Here is a 24849-nt window from a genome sequence, read left to right on the forward strand (position 1 = left end):
ACTTTCCTTCCAACTCGTAGAAATAAGGAAATCAAGTATCTAGATAAAGGAGTATTAAAACCTAATAGGCCCAGTTTGTTGAGGAATGATTGTGTTGAGCGCTGAACTAAAATCAACAAACAGCATTTGGACATGTGTTTTCTTCTCTTCCAAGTCCACCAAGCGAAAATGAAGGACACATGAAAATGCATCATCTATAGACTGGTTCTTCTGATTGGCAAGCTATAATGAATCAAATGTAGGGGGAAAGCATGAAACCATATAGTCCTTTACCAATCTCATCATAATAGAAGTGAGTGCAACTGGACAGTAATCATTAAGGCATGTGATTATAGTTTTGGGAGTGTGGGGGCACTGATACAATGACAGCATTCTTAAACCATGTCAGCAAGTGAGCAAAGAAGAGATTTGCATTTAACTGAATTAGGAGATTGTGAGGTGAGAAGGGATAATTTATCTACTAATCCATCTCTTGCTCTTTTAATCAGCATTGCTTTCCTTCAGTTGAGAAAGCCAGACTTGATTCCCCAAATCTGTTATGATCCCATTTCTTTCTTCCCTGATGAGGAGCTGCCAAGAGATGGGTTTCGGTCATATAATTTCTTCAACTGGAAAAATACTTGATAATAGCTTTGGGAAAGAGAATTCCCTACCTAATGATTATCAGAATTAATGAATTAAACTTGGTTTTTGGGCGAGCACAGAACCTAGGGAGACTTAGCAGTTTAAGTTTACCATGAGCAACAGCTTCATGAGTAAGTGGCCTTATGAATCACTCAGATGATAATGATTGTAATTTACAACTTTAGTTGTGCATAAAACCAGTAGAGGTTCTTTCATTGTTCCAGGCAAAGTGTTGTGATGAAGATGTGGTTGCACTGCTCTGATTGGAGCCAAATTACTTTGGCATTCAAAGAGACTCACACACTTTCTCATGGATTTCTGCTCTCTCTCCTTCTCCTCCAGGCTTCTTTCAACAAGATCTTTAACTCCATGGGTCGTAACAAACAACATTTGCAGCTTAATCTCCCTGCCCTCTCCAGTGATATCGTCATTGGAGAATTTGTGTCGACTTTATATCCTAATTTGCCTTTCCTCCACTTTATGGAACATCCAGAAGAATCTTTGAAAGGAAGGCAAGTACTCCTTTGAAAGAAACTGTCTTCCAAGATATTCTGATTAATAATAATAATAATAATAATAATAATAATAATAATAATAATAATAATAATAATAATAATTTTATTTATATACCGCCCTTCTCCCGGGGCGGTATACAGCCAAGATTAAAAACATAAATATACAATATCATAGTTAAAATTAATTAAAATCATTAAATAGTTTTGGCCAAATTTTAAAAACCCAATATTAAAACCCAATTTAAAATCATTCAGTTAGACAGCCCTGCCTGTCGGAACCGTAGGGTCTTGAGGGCACAGCGAAAGACCCAGAGGTCAGAGATGTTACGAATATCCGGGGGCAATTCATTCCAAAGGGCAGGAGCTCCGACAGAGAAGGCTCTGCTCCTGGGTATCGCCAGCCGACATAACTTGGCCGAAAGTGCCCTGAGGAGTCCCTCTCTGTGGGAGCAGGATTAAAATTTTTCCACTTTAGATGAGAATTAAAACTGGTTTAGGCGTGATTTTTATTTATTCATCTGTCTTGGTTAATGATGTTTCAGGTGCTGGAATGTAGCCTTGTAGACATGGTTTTTCATGTTGCTGTTGTTATATATCAATTAATCTGCTCGTAGGAAAAACTCCCAGGTTTGATTTTAATGACACTGTTCCTCTATTTTGTTTATTTAGTATACAAAATGAAAAAGAAACCATATCAAAACTATTTAGCATGAATATTTTAATAAAGGTTTTAAATACATATCTATGATTCTCATACTACATAATGACACTGTTAGGATTTTATCACTTTTTCCTGATTTGCAAACACTTCTAGATACAAAGACTTTTATTTTATAAAGATTGTGGTTGCTTGAGTTTTCTACTTATCATGCAGTAAGCCTCCTTGGTACTTGAAGGCACACAAAGATGGGGTATATTTAAATATATGAATGTGATAAAATGTTATGTCTTAAGTATCTGGATTGTCATTAACTATTGGCAAAATCCTTCAATTGTATTGCTACCCTACATACATGAAACAATCCTTGCAATTGCGTTAAAACCCTGTTTTAAACTTCTCAAAATGTGATGCACAAATGCCCACAGGATCCTTAAGTGTGATTCAAACATTCCATTTCAGCTCCTCATTCCATGCCTTCCTCACTTCTGGAATATCTTAACTACTGAATTTTAAGAATCAAAGTACTTTTCATGCGACATTTATTAAGTGAATCACTGCAGTTCTTAAATTAGTAAATTTTGTGAAGTGAATCTGGTTTCTCCATTGACTTTGCTTATCAGGGGGTCACAAAATGTGATCACATGATCCCTGGACACTGGAACTGCCGTAAATGTGAATCAGTTGTCAAGCATCCAATATAAATCACGTGACCATGGGGATACTGTAATGGTTCTAAGTGTGGGAAATGGTCAGAAGTCACTATTTTCAGTGCCATAGTAACTTCCAATGGTCAATACGTGAACTGTTGTAAGCTGAGGACTACCTTTACTCATTCAAGCAGACAGATACACCATTTTAGCTGCAGAGAAAAACATTATGAAAACTACCTGTCTAAATCTAATCCTTGTCACATTCTAATATTGTAGAACTAAATGAAACTCTTCTTGCAGGCCATTGCCTAAAAGCTTCCAGCATGTCCTAGCCTTCAGTTTTGCCATTCAGGAGATCAACAGGAATGAGAACTTGTTACCCAACATCACCTTGGTCTCCAAGATATATGAGAATGGTTTTCAGGCAATGAAAGCCTCTGAGAGCCTTTTCACTCTCTTCTTTGTGGAAGACCGCTGTCAGCTCAATTACAGGAAGGGAAAGGAGCAAAACATCATGGCTGTCATCGGTGATCTCCCTTCCCAGAACACAATTCAGGTGGCCAACATCTTAAATGCCTACAAGATTCCACAAGTAGGTATCTGGGCTCACATAAATGCACAAGAAGAAGGAAAGGGTGGTAGTTTAAAAAAAAACTATCTATGGACAAAAAGTGGGTGGTAGCCTTCAAAAACAGGTAAAAGAATTGGGGAACTCATTTTGGTAATTTTTATTCATTTATTTTGCCAGAGAAATGCAATGCATCGATTACTATTGCAACAGCAGTAAATCTAAATAAGCACAAACATTACATTTAGTATGTAAGAAATGGTGTAGCTGTCATTCCTTCCATCTTGATTCTTTTTCTTCTACTACTACTACTCCACTTCCACCTCATCTTCAAGCTCTTCTTCCTCTTCCTCTTTTATCACTTCAGGTGTTAAGAGACACCTGAAGTGATAAAAAAAACTTCTGGTTCTCACTCTTCTGGCACCCTTAGTCATTCTTAATACATATTGTAGCAGGGTCTGATGTTGATTCTCAATCTTCTGGGTATGCGTGATATTATTTTACTTTCTCTCTTTTTGTTTATGTCACAACAATTTTAAGTATATTAATCAGTAAAGTAATAGATATCCTTATAATATAAAATGCTACATGAAAGTTATTTGAGTGTCACTACGGGTAATTAATACTGTCCAATCCTTAATGAATAAGCCTCCTCTCTTGTTACTCAAGAGAGTAACACGTACTAAAGCACACCATTATTATTCCCACTCTTCAGCTCAGTTATGGCACTTTTGACCTGGCATTGAGTGATAAACAGCAGTTTCCTTCTTTCTTCTGGATGACTCCAAATGAAAAGCTCCAGTATGTTGGGATTATTCAGCTCTTGACATATTTTGGATGGAATTGGATTGACCTGCTCATTCCAGAAGACACCACTGGAGAGAGATTTCTCAGAATTTTGAGACCAGAATTCATTCAGAGTGATATTTGCATTTCTTTAGTTCTATTTGTTCCAAGAGTGACCACTTACAACCCCATTGCCTTAAGGAAGCATAATAATCTAAATAAGATAGCACATTCACTATGGTATAGTAAAACCAATGTAATACTGGTTTATGGGGACATGCAATCTATGGAAGGTATAAGAATAATTCTTGAATGCTATGAAATTGGTCACAGGCTCCCAATAGAGAGGGTTTGGGTCATAAGTGCTCTCTGGGATGTCACTTCTGTCTTTGAGTCACAGAACTTCACCCCATTATCCTTCAATGGCAGCTTGTCATTTGCCCTACACAAAAATAGGGTACCAGGCTTTCAAGAGTTCCTTGAGAAGCTAAATCCATATCACTCTAAAGTACATTTCCTACCTTTCTTCTGGAGTGCCGCATTTATCTGCTCGTTTCCAATAAACAGTATACAAACAGTAACTAAAGTAAAATGCACTGGGAAAGAGGATGTGCGGAGTCTCCCTGGAACTGCCTTTGAAATGGAGATGTCTGGCCAGAGCTACAGTATTTACAATGCTGTCTATGCTGTAGCACATGGTCTCCATGCTATGTATTCATCCAGAGCCAGGCAGAAGATAACAAGCAATGGAGAGAAGTGGAATTTGCTGAAAGTCCAACCTTGGCAGGTTAGTAATGTTGCCTTTCAATGGGAACATAGCCATAATAATATAGTAATTTCAATTTTTATAAAATTCACAAAGTATCGCAATACCAATAATTACTTAGATTTATATACTGCTTTACAGTGCTTTACAGCCATCTCTAAGCAGTTTAGAGAGTCAACATATTGCCCCCAACAATTTGGGTCCTCATTTTACCAACCTCAGAAGGATGGAAGGCTGAGTCAACCTTCACCCTGGTGAGATTTGAACTGCCAAATTGCAGGCACTCGGCAGGCAACAGAAGTAGCCTGCAGTATTGCACTCTAACCACTGCGCCACCATAAACTTTTACGAATGAAGGCAAAAATACATGTCCCAGGATAATGATGTGAGATCAAATTTGGGTAGGTCAATGGGACCAGAGATTTACTCATCTGAGCTTTCAGATTCATGCTGGAGCCCATCTTCAGGAAATTTCTCTCTACTGAAATACCTGCTTTGGGTTGTTATGTGTGTCCATGTTCACTGCAATGTGAGGCTACTCTCCTCATCTACTGCTTTTTTTGGCAAGATGTGCCATATAGTTGGTGTTTTACCTAATTTTTTCTTTTCTCTTTTTCTGGCCCACAATTTTTGTTAATTTGTCGAAGAATGCAATAAGGTTTGTCTGGCATGGTCTTTTTTTGACAAACCCAGGTTGGCTTTTGGTTATGACTTTTTTACCTCTAGGTGTTCACAGATTCATTCCAAAAGATAATCATCTTTTCTAGAATCTCCCCAGGGGAAGGCTGAGGTCAGGCTGATAGGTCTCCTATTTCCTGAATTAATATTTTTTCCCTTTTTTGAAGATGGGAATTACATCAGCTATTTTCCAGTCCTCTGGTAGTTCTCCTCTACTCCAGCATTTTTGAAAGATATAGTTCATTGGTTCTGAGATCATGTCTGCCAGTTCCTTCAGAACCTTCGGATGTAATCCATCTAGTCCTGATGATTTGAACTCATCTAGGGTGGACTTACCATTTTCTTATTTATTTTAAATTGTATTCCTGATCTATTTTTCACGATTCTGTTTTTAATAGGTTTGGCTGTTCGTTCCTTTTCATTGAGCATTGTTTGACAAATCCAGCATGGAACTATATGTTCTATTGCCTGCTATTGGCACCAGTTTCTCTCTCTTATCTTTCAGCTTCGTTTATTTCTGAAAAACCTCCATTTCAACAATAGTGCTGGGGAAGAAATAGTTTTCAATGAGAATGGAAACCTGGCAGCAGCATACAATATCATCAACTTGATTACTTTCCCCAATCGATCCTTTCAGAAGGTCCAAGTTGGACGCGTTGAACCTCAGAGTTCTCAAAAGGAAGATCTCACCATAAATGCAACTACCATTGTATGGAATCCCAAAAGTAAGCAGGTGAGTTAAACAAACGAACTGAAACATGGGGATATTTTCTCAATTTCTGGAATTTTTAAACCAGTAATCTCAGAGTGCTTCCAAGGTCATTTGATATCTTCTTAATGATGTTAGAACACTTTTGTATCCTAGAAAAATAAGTTCTCGATTCTACATTACATTTTCAGATTTGTAGGGAAAGAGCTCATTGGGGTTATAGAAACTCTGGGTTCAGTGGCTTGTTAAGAACTTAGTGAGGTGGAAGATTCACATTTTGAAAGGTAACACTGAAGGAAAGATTTACCTTTCTTCTTTTTAAAAATATTTAAAATTACAATTACAATAAAACAAACAAGAAAAGGAAAGATTTTATATAGAGTTAGGTGATAGATATAGATAGATGAAAGATAGATGATAGATAGATAGATAGATAGATAGATAGATAGATAGATAGATAGATAGATAGGCAGGCAATTTCCCACTAAGAAGTTATGTCACTTCTTAGTCAATGTTTGAATCAGTTGAGACACAAAGCATGAAAAAGGTCATCATACCTATTTTCCACTTCAGGCTAATATAAACATCCCATTTCCCTGGAGTTTTACAGGAAATATTTCTCTTGCCACTATCACATTCTGCTTCCTATACCCAATTGAAAATCTGGAGACAGCTTCTGGCCATTTAGAGATTCAGTTGGTTTTTCTCTTCTTTTTCCCAGAAAACTGAATAACATTTCAGCAGGCACTGGTGCTTGTGTATTTTGAAATACGGGCAAGATTGAACTATTGTGCTATCCAATTTTGTTGTTCATAACAGAATACTACAGATGGACTGTGGACATATTCCAAAGTTGGCCATCACTCAAATCCTGTGTTCACCACATTTGCAACATTCTCCTAATTGTCAGATGGTTTTTCAATAACTGAGTATGTGCAGAAAAAGCGTGGCCACTGAAGCTGGGCAATCTGCTTGTTTTGCATCACCCATCCTGTAAATGGAAAATCGGAATGCCATTCTTGAGTGGTAACATAGGGATAATTGGAAAAGGATAGCAAATACTAGACTAGAATATTTTTGCTGTCAGCTCAACAGTTTTAACACTATTTCCCATACATTACAAACTTATTTTGGATTTTCTTATTACCATTCACATTTAAAATAGCTCATTAAGATTATTAGAAACATACACTTTTATCATCCCCTTTAGAAAATCTCAAGTTCCTTTACGTACTCTATAAGGGTCATGAACTGATTTGTACTCAAATTTTCAATAGCAATTCAAAGATGTTTCAGATGTCAACTTCTCCTCTGATTGATCCTAGCAATCAGTCCTGGGAATTCCAAATTTTGCATTATTAAAAATTATAAGAAGCTGGGTGGTTTTGGATTTTTTTTAAAGAGAATGATTGATTCAAAGCTTGATTATAATCCACTTTAATTCCTTACTCTGGCCATTCCCATTAGACTCCACCTGCTGCCACCTGTGTAGAAAGCTGCCATCCTGGGTACCGGAAATTGATTAAGGAGGGAAAACAGGTTTGCTGCTATGACTGTGTTGAGTGTTCAGAGGGAAGCATTTCCACCATGATTGGTAAGAAAACAATATGGATATTTCCTTAAAAATACATTATGCTCTAACCAAGTTGGGTTCTTGAATATAATTTTAAAGAAAAGCATAGATTGATTGGGATCTCTCACTAGCCTTGTTCTCTTTCTTCTTTTTTTAAGTAAAAAACTTTTCCTTATTTAACTGTGTAATCTCTTGTTCAGGAAATGTAGTCTATTGAATAAAAAAATAAACTTTAAAAGGATTTTTTTAAAGCAAACATTTTAATAGCTTTATTCTCTCCAAAAACAGGCATAATCAGGAGGCATAATTGCTAAAAACTTAATCCGATTCAATGTGTAGAATTTTTAGATATTTTATTTATGGTTTTTAGATTCCAAGCAATGTGAGAGGTGTCCAGAAAAACAATATCCAAATGAGAAACACCATCAATGTATTCCCAAAATTATCACCTACTTATCCTACAAAGAAGTCCTGGGAGAAGTCCTGACTGGCTTTGCTGTTTCTTTTGCTGTCATCACAGTTGTGGTGATGGGGACATTCATCTTCCACCAGAACACTCCCATCGTCAAAGCCAACAATTGGGATATCACCTGCACCCTGCTCGTCTCGCTCCTGCTGTGTTTTCTTTGCTCCTTCCTCTTCCTCGGATGTCCAGGGACAGTCACATGTCTCCTCCGACAAGCAGTTTTTGGAGTGGTCTTCTCCATTGCGGTGTCTTGTGTGTTAGCCAAAACCATCACGGTGGTTCTGGCCTTCATGGCCACAAAGCCAGGGAACCGAATGAGGTTGTGGGTGGGGAAAAGGCTGTCCGTCTCAGTCATTGTTTTGTGCTCCCTTATTCAAACAAGCATCTGTGCTGTGTGGTTGACCATTTCTCCTCCTTTTCCAGACTTGGACATGCATTCCCAGGTGGATGAGATCTTAGTGCAATGCAACGAAGGCTCGGAGATCATGTTTTATGTTGTGCTGGGCTACATGTGGCTTCTGGCCCTCATCAGCTTCACGGTGGCCTTCTTTGCCCGGAAGTTGCCCGACACTTTCAATGAAGCCAAACTCATCACCTTCAGCATGCTGGTCTTCTGCAGTGTTTGGGTGTCTTTTGTGCCCACCTACTTGAGCACCAAGGGGAAATCCATGGTGGCTGTGGAAGTCTTTTCTATCTTGGCCTCAAGTGGTGGCTTATTAGGCTGCATTTTCCTGCCCAAGTGCTACATCATCCTACTGAGACCAGAGCTGAATACCAGAGAGCAGCTAGTTAGGAAAAAGACAGATGTGATATCAAGGGCAGCATGAATGATACCTGAATTTATATGATTTGGATGAAAATTTCTGAATTCTGAATTTTATTCAGAAATAATTGTCTTCTTCATTTTTTTAATAGCAATCACATTTATTGCCCCATAGTGCTTTATAACATTCTCTGGGTGGTTTACAATGTAAGCATTGTTTGCATACTGTGCCCAACAATCTGGGTCTATTCTTCCATCCTCAGATGGATGAAAGACTGAGTCAATCTTGAGCACCTTCATGATCAAAGTCCAGGCTCTGGGCAGAGTTTGCAGGCAAATTTACTTTTACTATGCCACCAGGGCTCTTAATGTAAGAAACTTCACATATACACAATATCAAGGAGAAAAAATGTGCACAACGTTTTCTAGATGAAGATTTCTTTGTCTTTGACAAATAAACTGGAAACTACATTCAGAAATAAAATACTTGTGCTTTCCAGAACTGATTGTGTTTATTAAGTAAGATTTTATCTCATTTATATTTAGATTTAGCTTAGAATATCTTTATTGTCCCTTTAAATTACACTAATCGGCATATATTAAAGTGAAATTTCATTGCATACAGCACTCAAATGGTCATCACCTCCAATATACACTTCATAAATATGACAAATAAATAAATAAATACCCACATACCCCATGTATTATATGACACAGAGAAACAACACAGTTTCGTTTGGATGCATAAATGTACTTGGCGAGAAAAGTGAATCTTGCATGGTTACCAGACGGATGGCATAGGGAACAAAGCTGTTACAGAATCAGGTAGTCCTGGTAAAAATACTTCAAAAACTCCTTCCGGAGGGGAGCAACAGAAACAGATCATGAACTGTGTGTGTGTGTGGGTCTTTAACAACACTTTGAGCTCTAAGCACATAGAGCTTATAAGGAGCATCCTGAATAACGGGAAGCGAGTTTTTGTTTGTCCTTACCACTCTCTGTATGGACTTTCTATCTGAGGCGCTGCTACCCACCAAATCGAAGAGTGATGCAGTTTGTTAAAATGATCTCAATCGTGCCTTTGTAAAAAATGGCCAGGACGGAAGGAGAAAAATGTGCTCTCCTCATCCGACACAGGAAATACAGACACTGATTTGCATGCTACACTAAGAATGATGTGTGGAGAGACTAATCCACATTCTTAGTTGTCTGCACCCACAGATACTTAACACAGTTGATTACCTCTAAAGCTGCATCATTGATTCTGAGTGGAGTATGATATGCTTCCTAAAATCTGCAATGATCTCCTTTGTTTTATTAACATTTAGAACCAGGTTTCTTTTATTGCACCAAACCACCAGAATCTTCACCTCTTCCCTATAAGCATCTTCATTGTTCTCCTGGATAAGTCTCAACACTGCCGTGCCATCCGCAGACTTCACAATATGATTCGTATTAGATATGGCACAGCAGTCGTGGGTCATCAAGGTGAACAGTAATGGACTCAAGACACAGCGCTGGGGGGAATCTGTACTCTGCAGATGGAGTTGGCAACTTCTCTTCCAACTCGCACAAACTGGGGGCTATCAATAAGGAAATCAAGTATCTAGTTAGATAAAGGAGTATTAAAACCTAATAGGCCCAGTTTGTTCAGCAAATGCTGAGGAATGATTGTGTTGAGTGCCGAACCAAAATCAACAAACAGCATTCGCACATGAGTATTCTTCTCCTCCAGGTGCACCAAGCTAACATGAAGCACACCCAAAAGTGCTTCATCAATAGAGTGGTTTTTCGAATAGAATAGAATAGAATAGAATAGAATAGAATAGAATAGAATAGAATAGAATAGAATAGAATAGAATAGAAATTTTATTGGCCAAGTGTGATTGGACACACAAGAAATTTGTCTTTGGTGCATAGGCTCTCAGTGTATATAAAAGAAAAGATATGTTCATCAAGAATCATAAGATACAACACTTAATGATAGTCATAGGGTACAAATAAGCAATCAGGAAAACATATAAATATAAATCGTAAAGATACAAGCAACAGAGTTGCAGTCATACAGTCATAAGTGAAGGAGATGGTTGGTGGGAAGGCAAGCTAGAATGAGTCAAATGAGGGGGAAGGCATGAAACCATATAGTCCTTTACCAATCTCTCAAAACATTTCATCATAATAGAAGTGAGTGCAACTGGACGGTAATCATTAAGGCATGTGATTATAGTTTTTTGGGGAGGCACTGGTACAATGACAGCATTCTTAAAACATGTCAGCAAAGTGAGCAAAGAAGAGATATGCATTTAACTGAATTAGGAGATTGTGAGGTGAGAAGGGAGAATTTATTTGGCTACTAATCCATCTCTTGTTCTTTTAATCAGCATTGCTTTCCTTCGGTTGAGAAAGCCAGACTCGGTTCCCAAAATCTGTTATGATCCCAAGATCATTTCTTTCTTCCCTGATGAGGAGCTGCCAAGAGATGGGTTTCGGTCATATAATTTCTTCAACTGGAAAAATACTTGATAATAGCTTTGGGAAAGAGAATTCCCTACCTAATGATTATCAGAATTAATGAATTAAACTTGGTTTTTGGGCGAGCACAGAACCTAGGGAGACTTAGCAGTTTAAGTTTACCATGAGCAACAGCTTCATGAGTAAGTGGCCTTATGAATCACTCAGATGATAATGATTGTAATCTACAACTTTAGTTGTGCATAAAACCAGTAGAGGTTCTTTCATTGTTCCAGTCAAAGTGTTGTGATGAAGATGTGGTTGCATTGCTCTGATTGGAGCCAAATTGATTTGGCATTCAAAGAGACTCACACATTTTCCCATGGGTTTCTGTTCTCTCTCCTTCTCCTCCAGGCTTCTTTCAACAAGACCTTTAACTCCATGGGTCGTAACAAACGACATTTGCAGCTTAATCTCCCTGCCCTCTCCAGTGATATCGTCATTGGAGAATTTGTGTCAACTTTATATCCCAAATGGTCTTTTCTCCACTTTATGGAACATCCAGCAGGATCTTTGGAAGGATGGCAAGTACTCCTTTGAAAGAAACTGTGATATGCCTTTCAAGGTTTTTTTTTTTTTTAATTGATTGTATTCAGGACATTCTGATTAATATTTTTCCATTTTAGATGAGAATTAAAACTGGTTTAGGCATATTTTTTATTTATATATCTGTCTTGGTTAATGATATTTCAGGTGCTGAAATATACAGTAGCTGTTAAATGTTGCCTTGTAGACATGGTTTTTCATGTTGCTGTTGTTATACATCAATTAACCTGTTCATGAGAAGATTTGATTTTAATGACACTGTTACCCTATTTTTTTATTTAACATTCAAAATGAAAGCGAAAACATATCAAAACTATTTAGCATGAATATTTTAATAAAGGTTTAAATACATATCTATGATTCTCATACTACATAATGCCACTGTTAGGAATTTGTCACTTTTTCCTGATTTGCAAACATTTCTATATACCAAGACTTTTATTTTATAAAGATTGTGGTAGCTTGAGTTTTCTACTTCTTATGCAATAAGTCTCCTTAGTAGAAAGACGGAGCATATTTAAATACATGAATATGATAAAATGTTACATCATATATTTAAATATATGAATGTGATAAAATGTGAATTGTTGTTAACAGTTGGCAAAATCCATCAGTTTCTGCCCTTCTTTTGCATTGCTGCCCTACATACACAAAACAATGCTTGTAATTGCATTAAACTTCTCAAAATATGATCACAGTTCCCACATGATCCTCCAATGAGATTCAAGCACTGCACTTCAGCCCAGATACATCATTTTAGATGTATCTAAATCCAGTTATTGTCACATTCGAAGATTATAGAACTAAATGAAACTCTTCTTGCAGGCCATTGCCTAAAAACTTACAGCATGTCCTAGCCTTCAGTTTTGCCATTCAGGAGATCAACAGGAATAAGAACTTGTTACCCAACATCACCTTGGTCTCCAAGATATATGAGAATGGTTTTCAGGCAATAAAAGCCTCTGAGAACCTTTTCATTCTTCTCTTTGTGGAAGACCGCTGTCAGCTCAATTACAGGAAGGGAAAGGAGCAAAACATTATGGCTGTCATCGGTGATCTCCCTTCCCAGAACACCATCCAGATGGCCAACACCTTAAATGCCTACAAGATTCTACAGGCAGGTATCTGGTTTCACATTATGCACAAGAAAAGAAAGGATGGCAATTAAAAGTGAAGACAACCCCTCAAAAACAGCTGCAATATTGGGGAACTCATTTTAGAGTTTTTATTTACTTATTTTGTCAGAGAAATGCAATGCATCAATTACTATTACATGTGTAGTAATTCTTAATAAGCACAAACATATTTAGTTTGTAGAAACTGTATAGCTATCACTGTTTCAGACTTCTCCTCCTCCTCCTCCTCCTCCTCCTCCTCCTCCTCCTCCTCCTCCTCCTCCTCCTCCTCCTCCTTCTTTTTGTCTTTCTCTTTATCAGTTTGGGTTCTTGTTCTTACTCTTCTGGTGGCTGCAAGCATTGTTAATTGATATTGTAGTAGTGTATCTGATGTTGTCTCTCCATCTTCTGGGTATTCTATGTTCACAAGAATTTTAAATATGCTTATCCTAATTATCTTACCCTCATAATATAAAATGGAAGATGAATACTGTCAGATCCTTAATGAAAAAGCCTCCTCTCTTATTACTCATTCCTATCTGCTCTCTAAAAGGCATATGGTGGCTCAGTGGCTGCTGACCTTGTCAATCTAAGTTCAGTGGTTCAAATCCCTAGTGCTGCATAATGGGCTGAGCTCCTGTTACTTGTCCCAGCTTTTGCCAATCTAGCAGTTCGAAAGCAGGTAAAAAATGTACATAGAAAAATAGGGACCACCTTTGGTGGGAAGGTAACAGGGTTCCATGAACGTTTGGCATTTAGTCATGCCGGCCATATGAACATGGAGACATCTTCAGACAGCACTGACTCTTTGGCTTTGAAATGGAAATGAGCACCACCCCCTAGAGTCAGGAACGACTAGCACATATGTGCGAGTAGAACCTTTATCTTTCTCTGCTCTCTATTTCTACTTAGCACAATCAAAGATTGAGGTGACTTTGTCTAAAAAGGGATGAATGGAATTCTAATGGTGGTTTGGTTGCAAAAGCTCTCAGGAAAGACTTGTTGATCTCCAGATTTAGTATTTATCTCACCCATCAATATTTTTTTATGGAAAAACAGGTCCAAAAGAAATACTTCCATTTTTTTTATGTGTCTAAAGAAGCAGTATTTCATCTAAAAGTACATCATTATTATTCCCACTCTGCAGCTCAGTTATGGCACTTTTGACCTGGCATTGAGTGATAAACAGCAGTTTCCTTCTTTCTTCTGGATGACTCCAAATGAAAAGATCCAGTATGCTGGGATTATTCAGCTCTTGAAATATTTTGGATGGAATTGGATTGACCTGCTCATTCCAGAAGACACCACTGGAGAGACATTTCTCAGAATTCTGAGACCAAAATTCATCCAGAGTGATATTTGCATTTCTGTAATTCAATTTATTCCAAGATTGACAGATTATGACCCCAGTACTTCACGGAAGATTAATCTAGGTAAAATAGGGCATGTCCTCTGGTATAGTAAAACCAATGTAATACTAGTTTATGGGGACATGCAATCTATAGAAGGCTTACGAGTAATTCTTGAATGGTATGAAATTAGTCAAAGGCTCCCAATTGAGAGGGTTTGGGTCATAAGTGCTCTCTGGGATGTCACTTCTGTCTTTGAACCTCAGAAATTTACAGCATTGTCTTTCAATGGAAGCTTGTCTTTTGCCCTACACACAAATAGGGTCCCAGGCTTTCAAGAGTTCCTTGAGAAGCTAAATCCATATCACTCTAAAGTGCATTTCCTACCTCAATTCTGGAGTGCAGCATTTATCTGTTCATTTCCAATGTACAATATATATGCAGCAGGCAAAGGAAGCTGCACTGGGAAAGAGGATCTGGGGAGTCTCCCTGGAACTGTCTTTGAAATGGAGATGTCTGGCCAGAGCTACAGTATTTACAATGCTGTCTATGCTGTAGCACATGGTCTCCATGCTATGTATTCATCCAGAGCCAGGCAGAAGACAACAGGCAATGGAGAGAAGTGGAATTTGCTGAAAGTCCAACCTTGGCAGGTTAGTTATGGTTCCTTCTAATGTAGTGGGAATGTAGTCATAATAACATATTGATTTCAATTTTTACAAAATTCAAAATTCATTAACAGTATATTTTACAACAGTCTGCATTCAACTGAAAGTGTCTGAACAAAACATCTTTTCATTTAGATAATGTAGGAGATTACAAGGTTGAGCCCGAGGGTAGGGTCAAATGCATCATCGGTTTGGTGTCTCTACACCCCCATAAAAGACCTAATTCCAGCCCCCCTTTAAGTCCGTTGGCTCTTCTCTGGTGCCAATTCACCTTGACCATTGATAGTTCAGAATGTTGTAATAGGTAGCATGAAATAAACTTGTAGTACTTTTGAACTCTGTTCTGATTCCATGAAACAAGGAATATTACCATATTCTTTATTTAGCTGCTCCTCTAAAGTGTATGTATGTATGTATGTATGTATGTATGTGTGTGTGTGTGTGTATGTGTAGAGATAGATAGATAGATAGATAGATAGATAGATAGATAGATAAATAGATTTAAAATATATGTTTAAAAATTACTGTTTAATAACAGCATAGTTGGAAGGGACCTTGGAGGTCTTCTAGTCCAACCCCCTGCTCAGGCAGGAAACCCTATACCAGTGATGATTAACCTTTTTGGTGCCGAGTGCCCAAAGCATGCACGCGTGAATGCATTCACATGAGGGCTTCCCCTGTACCCCATTTTAGGCCTCGAAAGCCTCCTGAACCCCCATGCATGAACTCTGCCCTCCCACATGCGCCCCACCCCTGCACATGCACGGCAGAGACCAAAAGACCAGGTGGCCGGCTGGAGGCACACATGCATACGCGATGGAGCTGGGCTGGGGCGACCACTGGCGTGCTGCAGAGAGGGCTTTGCATGCCATAAGTTCACCATCAAATCACAACTAGTCCTTCTTTTCATTAAACTAGACATACCTAATTCGAGCAACCTTTTTTTACACATCTTAGTCTCCAATCCCCTAATCATCTTGGTTGCTCTGCACTCTTTCTAGAATTGCAACATCCTTTTTTACAATGTGGTGACCAAAACTGGATGCAGTATTCGAAATGTGCTCTGCAGGATGAAGGCATCTTCCCATATTTCAAACCAATATGGTCTGAGCTTTCTTTTGCCAATTAGACCCACAATATTTGGTGATGTCATTGATCCATCTTCTTTTTGGTCTCTTTCGTAGACACCTTTTATCAACAGTGAAAACTGATTAGAGTTGATAAAACACTTTTTTATCAACTGGGATCCATTCTATGACTGCCTTGGTCCACCTGCCAAGTCCTTGTCAAGTGGTATTAACACTTCAAATGATCTTGATTCTATCCTCTGTTAATGCAGCCTAGGATTGAGTTGGCTTTTTTGGCAGCTGCAGCACACTGCTGACTCATATTGTCCATCAGACCCCAAGATCTCTGTCACAGTTACTACTATTTTCTTACCAAAATATGGAACCTTACTTTTTTCACCATTGAATTTTCTTTTGTTAGATAGTGCCCGATAGGTCACATCTGACAACATCCTTCTGTATTTTAAGCCTATCTTCTGGAGTTTTGGCTACTTCTGCCAATTTTGTGTCATATGCAAATTTTATGGCTTATCTATCCCCTCATCCAAATCATTGATGAAGAGGTTGAAGAGTACTGGGCCTAAAACAGAGCCTTGGGGTACCTCACTGCATATTTCCATCCATGTAGATGCAGTTCCATTGAGGACTACATGTTGAGTGTGGTTGGTCAGCCAATTATGAATCCATCTGGTGGTGATGCTGTCTAACCCACATTTTTCTACTTTAGCAAGTAGTAGGTTATGGTCTACCTTATCAAATGCCTAACTGAAGTCCAAGTAAATTATATCCACAGCATTTTTCTCATTCACTAAAATTTGTCTGGCATGATCTGTTTTTGACAAACTGATGTTGGCTCTTGGCTACAACTTTGCCTGCCTAAGGTGTTCACAGATTCATTATTTGATTTTCTTTCCAGAATCTTCCCAGGTATTAATGTCAGGTTGATAAGTCTGTAGTTTCCGGGATCCATTTTTCCCCTTTTTTGAAGATGGGAACTACGTCACCTCTTTTCCAGTCCTCTGATAGTTCCCCAGTGCTCCAGGATTTTTGAAAGATATAGTTTGTTTGTTTATTTATTTATTTATTTATTTATTTATTTATTTATTTATTTATTTATTTATTTTGCCGAGTACATATTAGATAATATAAATAAGTATAAGCATGAATTGAATACATAAAATGAATACAATTAAAGGAAACATTAGGACAGGGACGGTAGGCTCTTATGATCACATCTGCCGGTTCCTTCAGAAGCTTGGAGTGTAATCCATCTGGTCCTGTTGATTTGAACTCGCGTAGGGTAGACAGGTGCTCTCTTACCTTTTTCTTATCTATTTCTTATCTATTTTAAGTTGTATTCCTGCATTTCCCATGCAGCTGCAAAAAATTAATTAAGCAGTTCTTCTTTCTTTCTGTTGTTCATTACTTTCTTGCCATTTTCTCCCATTAATGGACAATAATTTCCTTGACATTTTTCTTGTTTTTTTACATGTTGAAAGAAGCTTGTTGTTGTTGTTGTTGTTGTTGTTGTTTACTTTTGTCACAAGACTTAGTTCATTTTGAGCTTTAGCTTTCCTGACTTCATTTTTGCAGTCTCAAGATATTTGTTGATATTCTGCTTTGGTTAGGTGCCTCTCTTTCCAGTTTTTATATTTGTCCCTTTTGTCTTTAAAATTTATAATTTTTAGTTGTCTATAGGCTTGGTGGTAACCTCTGAAAGTATGTATTTCTTGTTGCAATTTTGATTTTTTTTTTCACAGATATTATATTAGGTATATGGAGATATTTTTTCCCAGAGGTCTTCTGCTTCCTTTCCAAGTTTCAATCCAGTAAATGACTATCTTTTATGCAGCATTTTGTGGTTGAATAGCAGAAGAAAAATTCACTAAAGTAGAGAGAAGGAAAAATTGTGCAAAATAATAATAATAATCAATGAAATTGGTGGCAGGGGTAAGATAATTAATTGTTCTAACTGTTCTAACTTCTAGAAATTGTGGATGCTCCAACACTGGAAGTTCTTAAGAAGAGATTGGACAACCATTTGTCTGAAATGGTATAGGGCCGTGATGACGAACCTATGGCATGCATGTCACAGGTGGCACACATAGCCATATCAGTGGGCATGCCAGCTCAGCTCTGGCATGCATGCGCGTGCAGGCCAGCAAATTTTCCGGCCTTCTGGGCCCACCAGAAGTAGGGAAACAGGCTGTTTCCTGCCTCCGGAGGGCCTGGCCCGTTTTCCTTTCTTACCTGGCTCCAGATCCTCTCTATTTATCTGGGAAGGGTGAAAAACAGCCTTTCTCACTCCCTCGGAGGCCTCTCTAGGAGTCTCTGGAGACTGGGTACAGCAAAAAAGGTCACTTCCTGTCCCACCAGGAGTTGGGAAATGGGCCCTTTCAGGCCTCTGGAGGGCCTCCGAGGGAGTGAGAAAGGCTGTTTTCGCCCTCCCCAGATGCACAGAGATGATCTGGAGCCAGGTAAGAAAGAAAAATGGGCCTACCAGGCCATCGCGTGCCAGAAGCGGGGGGAGGGGGATTGCGCACGCATGCGCAGGGGGGTCGCATAGAATTATGGTGTGGGTATGCACACATGCAAACCTCCCCCACCCACCCCCTCCTGGCATGCGATGGCAAAAAGGTTAGCCATCACTGGTATAGGGTTTCCCACTTGAGCAGGGGTTGGACTAGAAGACCTCCAAGATCTCTTCCAACTCTGTTATTCTATTATTCTGTTATATTTCTTAGCAAAAATTTTATCCATCATGAAGTGCAACATGTGCAATATATCTGACCAAAAAACTCTATTTTAATTAAAGTCAATTTCTTTAGTGTTAGTGGCCTAACACTTTTTAAATGTTTTTAATTGTTTTGTTTATCGTTTTTAATTAATGGGGCCAAATTCATATATGTCTTTTTAATTGTATTTTAATATTTGTACTTGATGTTTTTACTTGGCTATTCACCGCCCTGAGTCCTCAGGGAGAAGGGCAGTATACAAATTCAAAATAAAATAAAATAAAATAAAATAAAATAAAATAAAATAAAATAAAATAAAATAAAATAAAATAAAATAAAATAAAATAAAATAAAATAATAAAATAAAATAAAATAAAATAAAATAAAATAAAATAAAATAAAATAAAATAATAAAATAAAATAAAATAAAATAAAATAATAAAATAAATAAATTGAAATGAAATGAAATGAAATAAAATAAAATAAATTCAGTTTATTACAGTCATAGACAAGACACCAGAAACAATAAAAACACTCAGTAAATATGCAATTAAAAATTCTAAAAATCGATGATAAAATCCAGCCTGTCGATTATATATGGTCTAAAACTACAATTCATAAACTTGTAGCCCATAGTCATTTTAATATTTAAAAAGAAAGAAAGAAGCAGTGCAACAGGTTTGCCATATTTGTTGTGTAAAATAGCTATGGTGGATTAGAAATGTGTTTCTGATGAATCCCCAATGCTGGTGTGCAGAATTTAGCCACCTGCGCAGAAGTAATGGACTTAAGCAGCCACTGGAGATAAGGAGTGTCAGAGTGGCCAGGATACCCAGTAAATGTTGGAAGAATATGTTTCTTTGAATCTCTCTGTAAAGGCACATCGAAAGAATAATACTTAAACATAAAATATAGTCCTGCAAAATAGAATTATGCCTTTGGAATATTAAAAAAAATACTATTAACGCTAAAGTTTGGCTGCTAGTTAAAAATGACTTGAGTACCATTTGGTAAATCCCAGCATGGAATTGTACATTCTATTACCTACTATTGGTATCAATACCTCACTTATCTCTCTTATCTTTCAGCTTCGTTTATTTCTGAAAAACCTCCATTTCAACAATAGTGCAGGGGAAGAAATAGTTTTCAATGAGAATGGAAACCTGGCAGCAGCATACGATATCATCAACTTGATTACTTTCCCCAATCGATCCTTTCAGAAGGTCCAAGTTGGAGGTGTTGAACCTCAGAGTTCTCAAAAGGAAGGCCTCACCATAAATGCAACTACCATTGGATGGAATCCCAAATTTAAGCAGGCGAGTTAAACAAACCAACGAAAACATGAGGATATTTTCTCAATTTCTGGGATGTTAAATCAGTAACCTTAGAGTGGTTCCAAGGTCATTTGGTATCTTCTTAATGATGTTAGAACACTTTTGTATCCTGGAAAAATGAAGAAGTTCTCAATTCTACATTACACTTTCAGAATGTGGGAAAAGAGCTCACTGGGATTATAATTTATTTATATATTTTTGTATAAAATAACAGATATAAGTATAAGATTATGAATATAGGAAATGGGTACAAATAAAAGGGGACAGTAGTGATGGTAGGAATGTAGGTGCACTTATGCATGCCCCTTACAGACCTCATAGGAATGGGGTGAGGTCAACAGTAGACAGTCTAAGGTTAAAGTTATGGGCGTTTGGGGATGAAACCACAGAGTCAGGTAGTGCATTCCAGGCATTGACCACTCTGTTGCTGAAGTCGTATTTTCTGCAATCCAGTTTGGAGCGGTTTACCTTTAGTGAGGTGGAAGATTCATCTTTTGAAAGGTAATACTGAAGGGAGGATTAACCTTTCTTCTTTGAAAAAAATATTAAAAATTACAGTTACAATAATACAAACAAGAAAAGGAAAGATTTTACATAGCTATACTGTAGATGATAGATAGATGAGATAGATAGATAGATAGATAGATAGATAGATAGATAGATAGATAGACAGACAGACAGACAGACAGACAGACAGACAGACAGACAGGACTCTCCCACTAATGAGTTTATCTGACTTTTTTTTTTTCAATCAGTTGAGACAGAAAGCATAAAAAAGGTCATCACACCTATTTTCCACTTCAGGCTAATATAAACATCCCATTTCTCTGGAGTTTTGCAGGAAATGTTTCTCTTGCCAGTTCCCATAGCCAATTCAAAAATCTGGGGACAGCTTCTGGCCATATAGAGATTTAGTCATTTTTTTCCCTCTTCTTTTTCTCAGAGAACTGAATAGCTTTTCTGCAGGTACTAATGCTTGTGTATTTTGAAATACAGGCAAGTTTGGATTAGAGTGGCAACGTAACACAGGGATAATGGAAAAGGATAGCAAATACTAGACCAGAATATTTTTGCTGTCATCTCAGCAGTTTCAACACTATTTCCCATACATTACAAATTTATTTTGGATTTTCTTCTTACTATTCAAATTTAACAGCTCATTAAGATTATGAGAAACATACTGTTTTATCAACCCCTTTAGGACATCTCAAGTTCCTTTACACACTCTGCAGGGTTCATGAACTGATTTGTATTCAAATTTTCAATAGCAATTCAAAGATTTTTCAGATTTTAACTGCTCCTCTGACTGATTCTAGCAATCAGTCCTAGGAATTCCAAATTTTGCATTATTAGAAATTACAAGAAGCTGGTTTTCTTTAGGTAAATGTAAAGGTTCCCCACGCACAGATGTGCTAGTTGTTCCCAACTCTAGGGCACAGTACTCATCTCTGTTTCAAAGCCAAAGAGCCAGCACTGTCCAAAGACGTCTCTGTGGTCATGTGGCCGGCATGACTAAAAGCCAAAGGCGCACGGAATGCTGTTACCTTCCCACCAAAAGTGGTCTCTATTTTTCTACTTGCATTTTTTACCTTCTTTCAAACTGCTACATTGGCAGAAGCTGGGACAAGTAACGGGAGCTCACCCCATTACGCAGCACTAGGGATTCGAACTGCTGAACTTCTGATCTTTCCATCAACAAGCTCAGAGTCTTAGCCACTAAGCCACTGCGTCCCATGTTTTCTTTAGCTTTTATTTAAAGAGAATGACTGCTGACTGATTGATTCAAAGCTTGATTATAATCCATTTTAATTCCTTACTCTGGCCATTCCCATTAGACACCACCTTCTGCCACCTGTGTGGAAAGCTGCCATCCTGGGTACCGGAAATTGATTAAGGAGGGAAAACAGGTTTGCTGCTATGACTGTGTCAAGTGTTCAGAGGGAAGCATTTCCACCATGATTGGTAAGAAAACAATATGGATATTTCTTTAAAAATACATTATGCTATAACCAAGTTTGGGTTCTTGAATTTAGTTTTAAAGAAAAGCATAGATTGATTGGGATCTCTCACTAGCCTTGGTCTCTTTCTTCTTTTTTTAAGTAAAAACTTTTCCTTATTTAACTGTGTAATCTCTTGTTCAGGAAATGTAGTCTATTGAATAAAAAAATAAACTTTAAAAGGATTTTCTTAAAGCAAACATTTTAATAGCTTTATTCTCTCCAAAAACAGGCATAATCAGGATGAATAATTGCTAAAAACTTAATTTGATTCAGTGTGTAGAATTTTTAGATATTTTATTTATGGTTTTTAGATTCCAACCAATGTGAGAGGTGTCCGGAAAAACAATATCCAAATGAGAAACACCATCAATGTATTCCCAAAATTATCATCTACTTATCCTACAAAGAAGTCCTGGGAGAAGTCCTGACTGGCTTTGCTGTTTCTTTTGCTGTCATCACAGTTGTGGTGATGGGGACATTCATCTTCCACCAGAACACTCCCATCGTCAAAGCCAACAATTGGGATATCACCTGCACCCTGCTCGTCTCGCTCCTGCTGTGTTTTCTTTGCTCCTTTCTCTTCCTCGGGTGTCCAGGGACAGTCACATGTCTCCTCCGACAAGCAGTTTTTGGAGTTGTCTTCTCCATTGCGGTGTCTTGTGTGTTAGCCAAAACCATCACGGTGGTTCTGGCCTTCATGGCCACAAAGCCAGGGAACCGAATGAGGTTGTGGGTGGGGAAAAGGCTGTCCGTCTCAGTCATTGTTTTTTGCTCCCTTATTCAAACAAGCATCTGTGCTGTGTGGTTGACCATTTCTCCTCCTTTCCCAGACTTGGACATGCATTCCCAGGTGGATGAGATCTTAGTGCAATGCAATGAAGGCTCGGAGATTATGTTTTATGTTGTGCTGGGCTACATGTGGCTTCTGGCCCTCATCAGCTTCACGGTGGCCTTCTTTGCCCGGAAGTTGCCCGACACTTTCAATGAAGCCAAACTCATCACCTTCAGCATGCTGGTCTTCTGCAGTGTTTGGGTGTCCTTTGTGCCCACCTACTTGAGCACCAAGGGGAAATCCATGGTGGCTGTGGAAGTCTTCTCTATCTTGGCCTCAAGTGGTGGCTTATTAGGCTGCATTTTCCTGCCCAAGTGCTACATCATCATACTGAGACCAGAGCTGAATACAAGAGAGCAGCTAGTTAGGAAAAAGACTGATGTGATATCAAGGGCAGCATGAATGATACCTGAATTTATATGATTTGGATGAAAATGTTCTGCATTCTGAATTGTATTCAGAAATAATTGTCTTCTTAATTTTTTTAATTGCAATAGAATTTAGATTTGTTAAGTGTGAGAATTGCAATAGAATTTAGACTTGTTAAGTGGGTGAGAGTGACCAAGGTTCTCCAAACTGTCCTGACCAATGTAATTTTGTTGATTGTAAAGGAATGTTAAGTTAACCTTGATGAAGGAATCGACGTCCTGGGAAAGTAGAAAGTGAGGGGAAAAAACTCAGAGTAACTCCATCTTGATTCTGTTTAATTCAGAAAGGGTCAAAGAAGTTCAGGCAGGCTTTCAAGATAGCCTACAACAATGGTGTACCATTGGAATAAGACAAAAAATGAATATGATTGAATACAGACAACAGCCCATATAGGGGATTATACTGTGGATCGTAATGGCAGCAAAATGTCATTATATCTCTGCTCTCATTGTTTCTGGAGATAGCTATTCAAGTAACAGAAATCCTTCATGGCTTCAGACCAGGTTATTTGAAGAACCACCTTGTCCCAGGCACATCTACCTGACCCACCAGAGCACAGAGGAAGGGAGTGTTAAAGAACTCCTCTGCTAAGAAGGAACTGACATGTTCTGAGTAACGAACCCAATCAAATCAGGACTCTGAGGCTTCAGTCAGGCTCAAAAGACCTTTTATTGAGTATATCATATTGGCATGTAGAACAGTGAAGCTAGCTCTAAGTAATTCCCGGCTTTAGGGTTATTAAAAGGATAGAAACTTCCCACCCACCTTGGTTGTCCCAGGTCACGTTAGCCAATCAGTCCGGTGGCAGCTTTCCCCTCGGTCTCAGCACATGTTCGTTGCCTTGACCTTGGTTCTCATGCTGAGCCTGGTTGATGTTTTGTCTAGAGGTTAAGGCACCACCTTCTGACACCATCCCCTTCCCCCAAGAGTGGCAAATGAGAAACGAAACAAAAGAAAGTGCAGAGTCAGCCAAAGTCATTTCCAGAGTTGACAAGTACATCTGATAGGACACATAAGAAGAAGGATCTTCTCTATGGTGGCTTCCTCGCTTTGGAATATGATCCCCACAGAGAGTAAATTGCCCCTCATACTGACATTCATTTACAAGGTCCTGAACACCAGGTTTGCCAAGGGGCATGGGGAACCCAAAGTGAGATGGAGCCTATCAAGTGGTTTATCTGATTGATTATAATCACCAGGATGGTAGAGTCTATTGTTTTTATTGTTTATATATTGGGATATGGCGGGCAGCCATAAAAATGTACTACAAACATAGCTATCCAGATAATATCAGTGTCCTGACTGAAGGCCCATTCATGAGGAGGAACAGAATCAGATTACATCAGCTGAGGAGTTGCAGTTTGAGTTGCAGATTCAAATCCCGGCACTACTGGTTCACTATTGGGAACGTGCGGGTGCGCACACTTTCTTTGCAGGCACGCAGTGCTTCTGTGGCCCAACCGGTAGCAACCCACTCCTGTCCAAACCATAGCTACTGTTTGAT

At 38.3% G+C, this 24849-nt stretch overlaps 2 protein-coding genes across 2 annotated transcripts; both read left to right on the forward strand.

Annotated features, from left to right (window-relative positions):
- Positions 1-381: 381 nt before the first annotated feature.
- LOC117662237 (vomeronasal type-2 receptor 26-like) lies at positions 382-9261 on the forward strand. The gene is made up of 7 exons (XM_060690997.2): positions 382-438; positions 967-1136; positions 2751-3042; positions 3734-4591; positions 5754-5981; positions 7425-7551; positions 7901-9261. Exons 1-7 carry the CDS (start codon positions 382-384, stop codon positions 8821-8823), a joined length of 2655 nt encoding a protein of 884 aa, XP_060546980.2. The 3' UTR covers positions 8824-9261.
- Positions 9262-11009: 1748 nt separating this feature from the next.
- Positions 11010-24620, forward strand: LOC132711616 (vomeronasal type-2 receptor 26-like). Its single transcript, XM_087893517.1, has 7 exons — positions 11010-11039; positions 11625-11794; positions 12642-12933; positions 14079-14933; positions 19839-20066; positions 21920-22046; positions 22396-24620. Exons 1-7 carry the CDS (start codon positions 11010-11012, stop codon positions 23316-23318), a joined length of 2625 nt encoding a protein of 874 aa, XP_087749643.1. The 3' UTR covers positions 23319-24620.
- Positions 24621-24849: the final 229 nt, after the last annotated feature.

The sequence above is a fragment of the Pantherophis guttatus genome, chromosome 4, assembly GCF_059756535.1.
Source record: "Pantherophis guttatus breed Tessera chromosome 4, ASM5975653v1, whole genome shotgun sequence".
NCBI lineage: Eukaryota > Metazoa > Chordata > Lepidosauria > Squamata > Colubridae > Pantherophis > Pantherophis guttatus.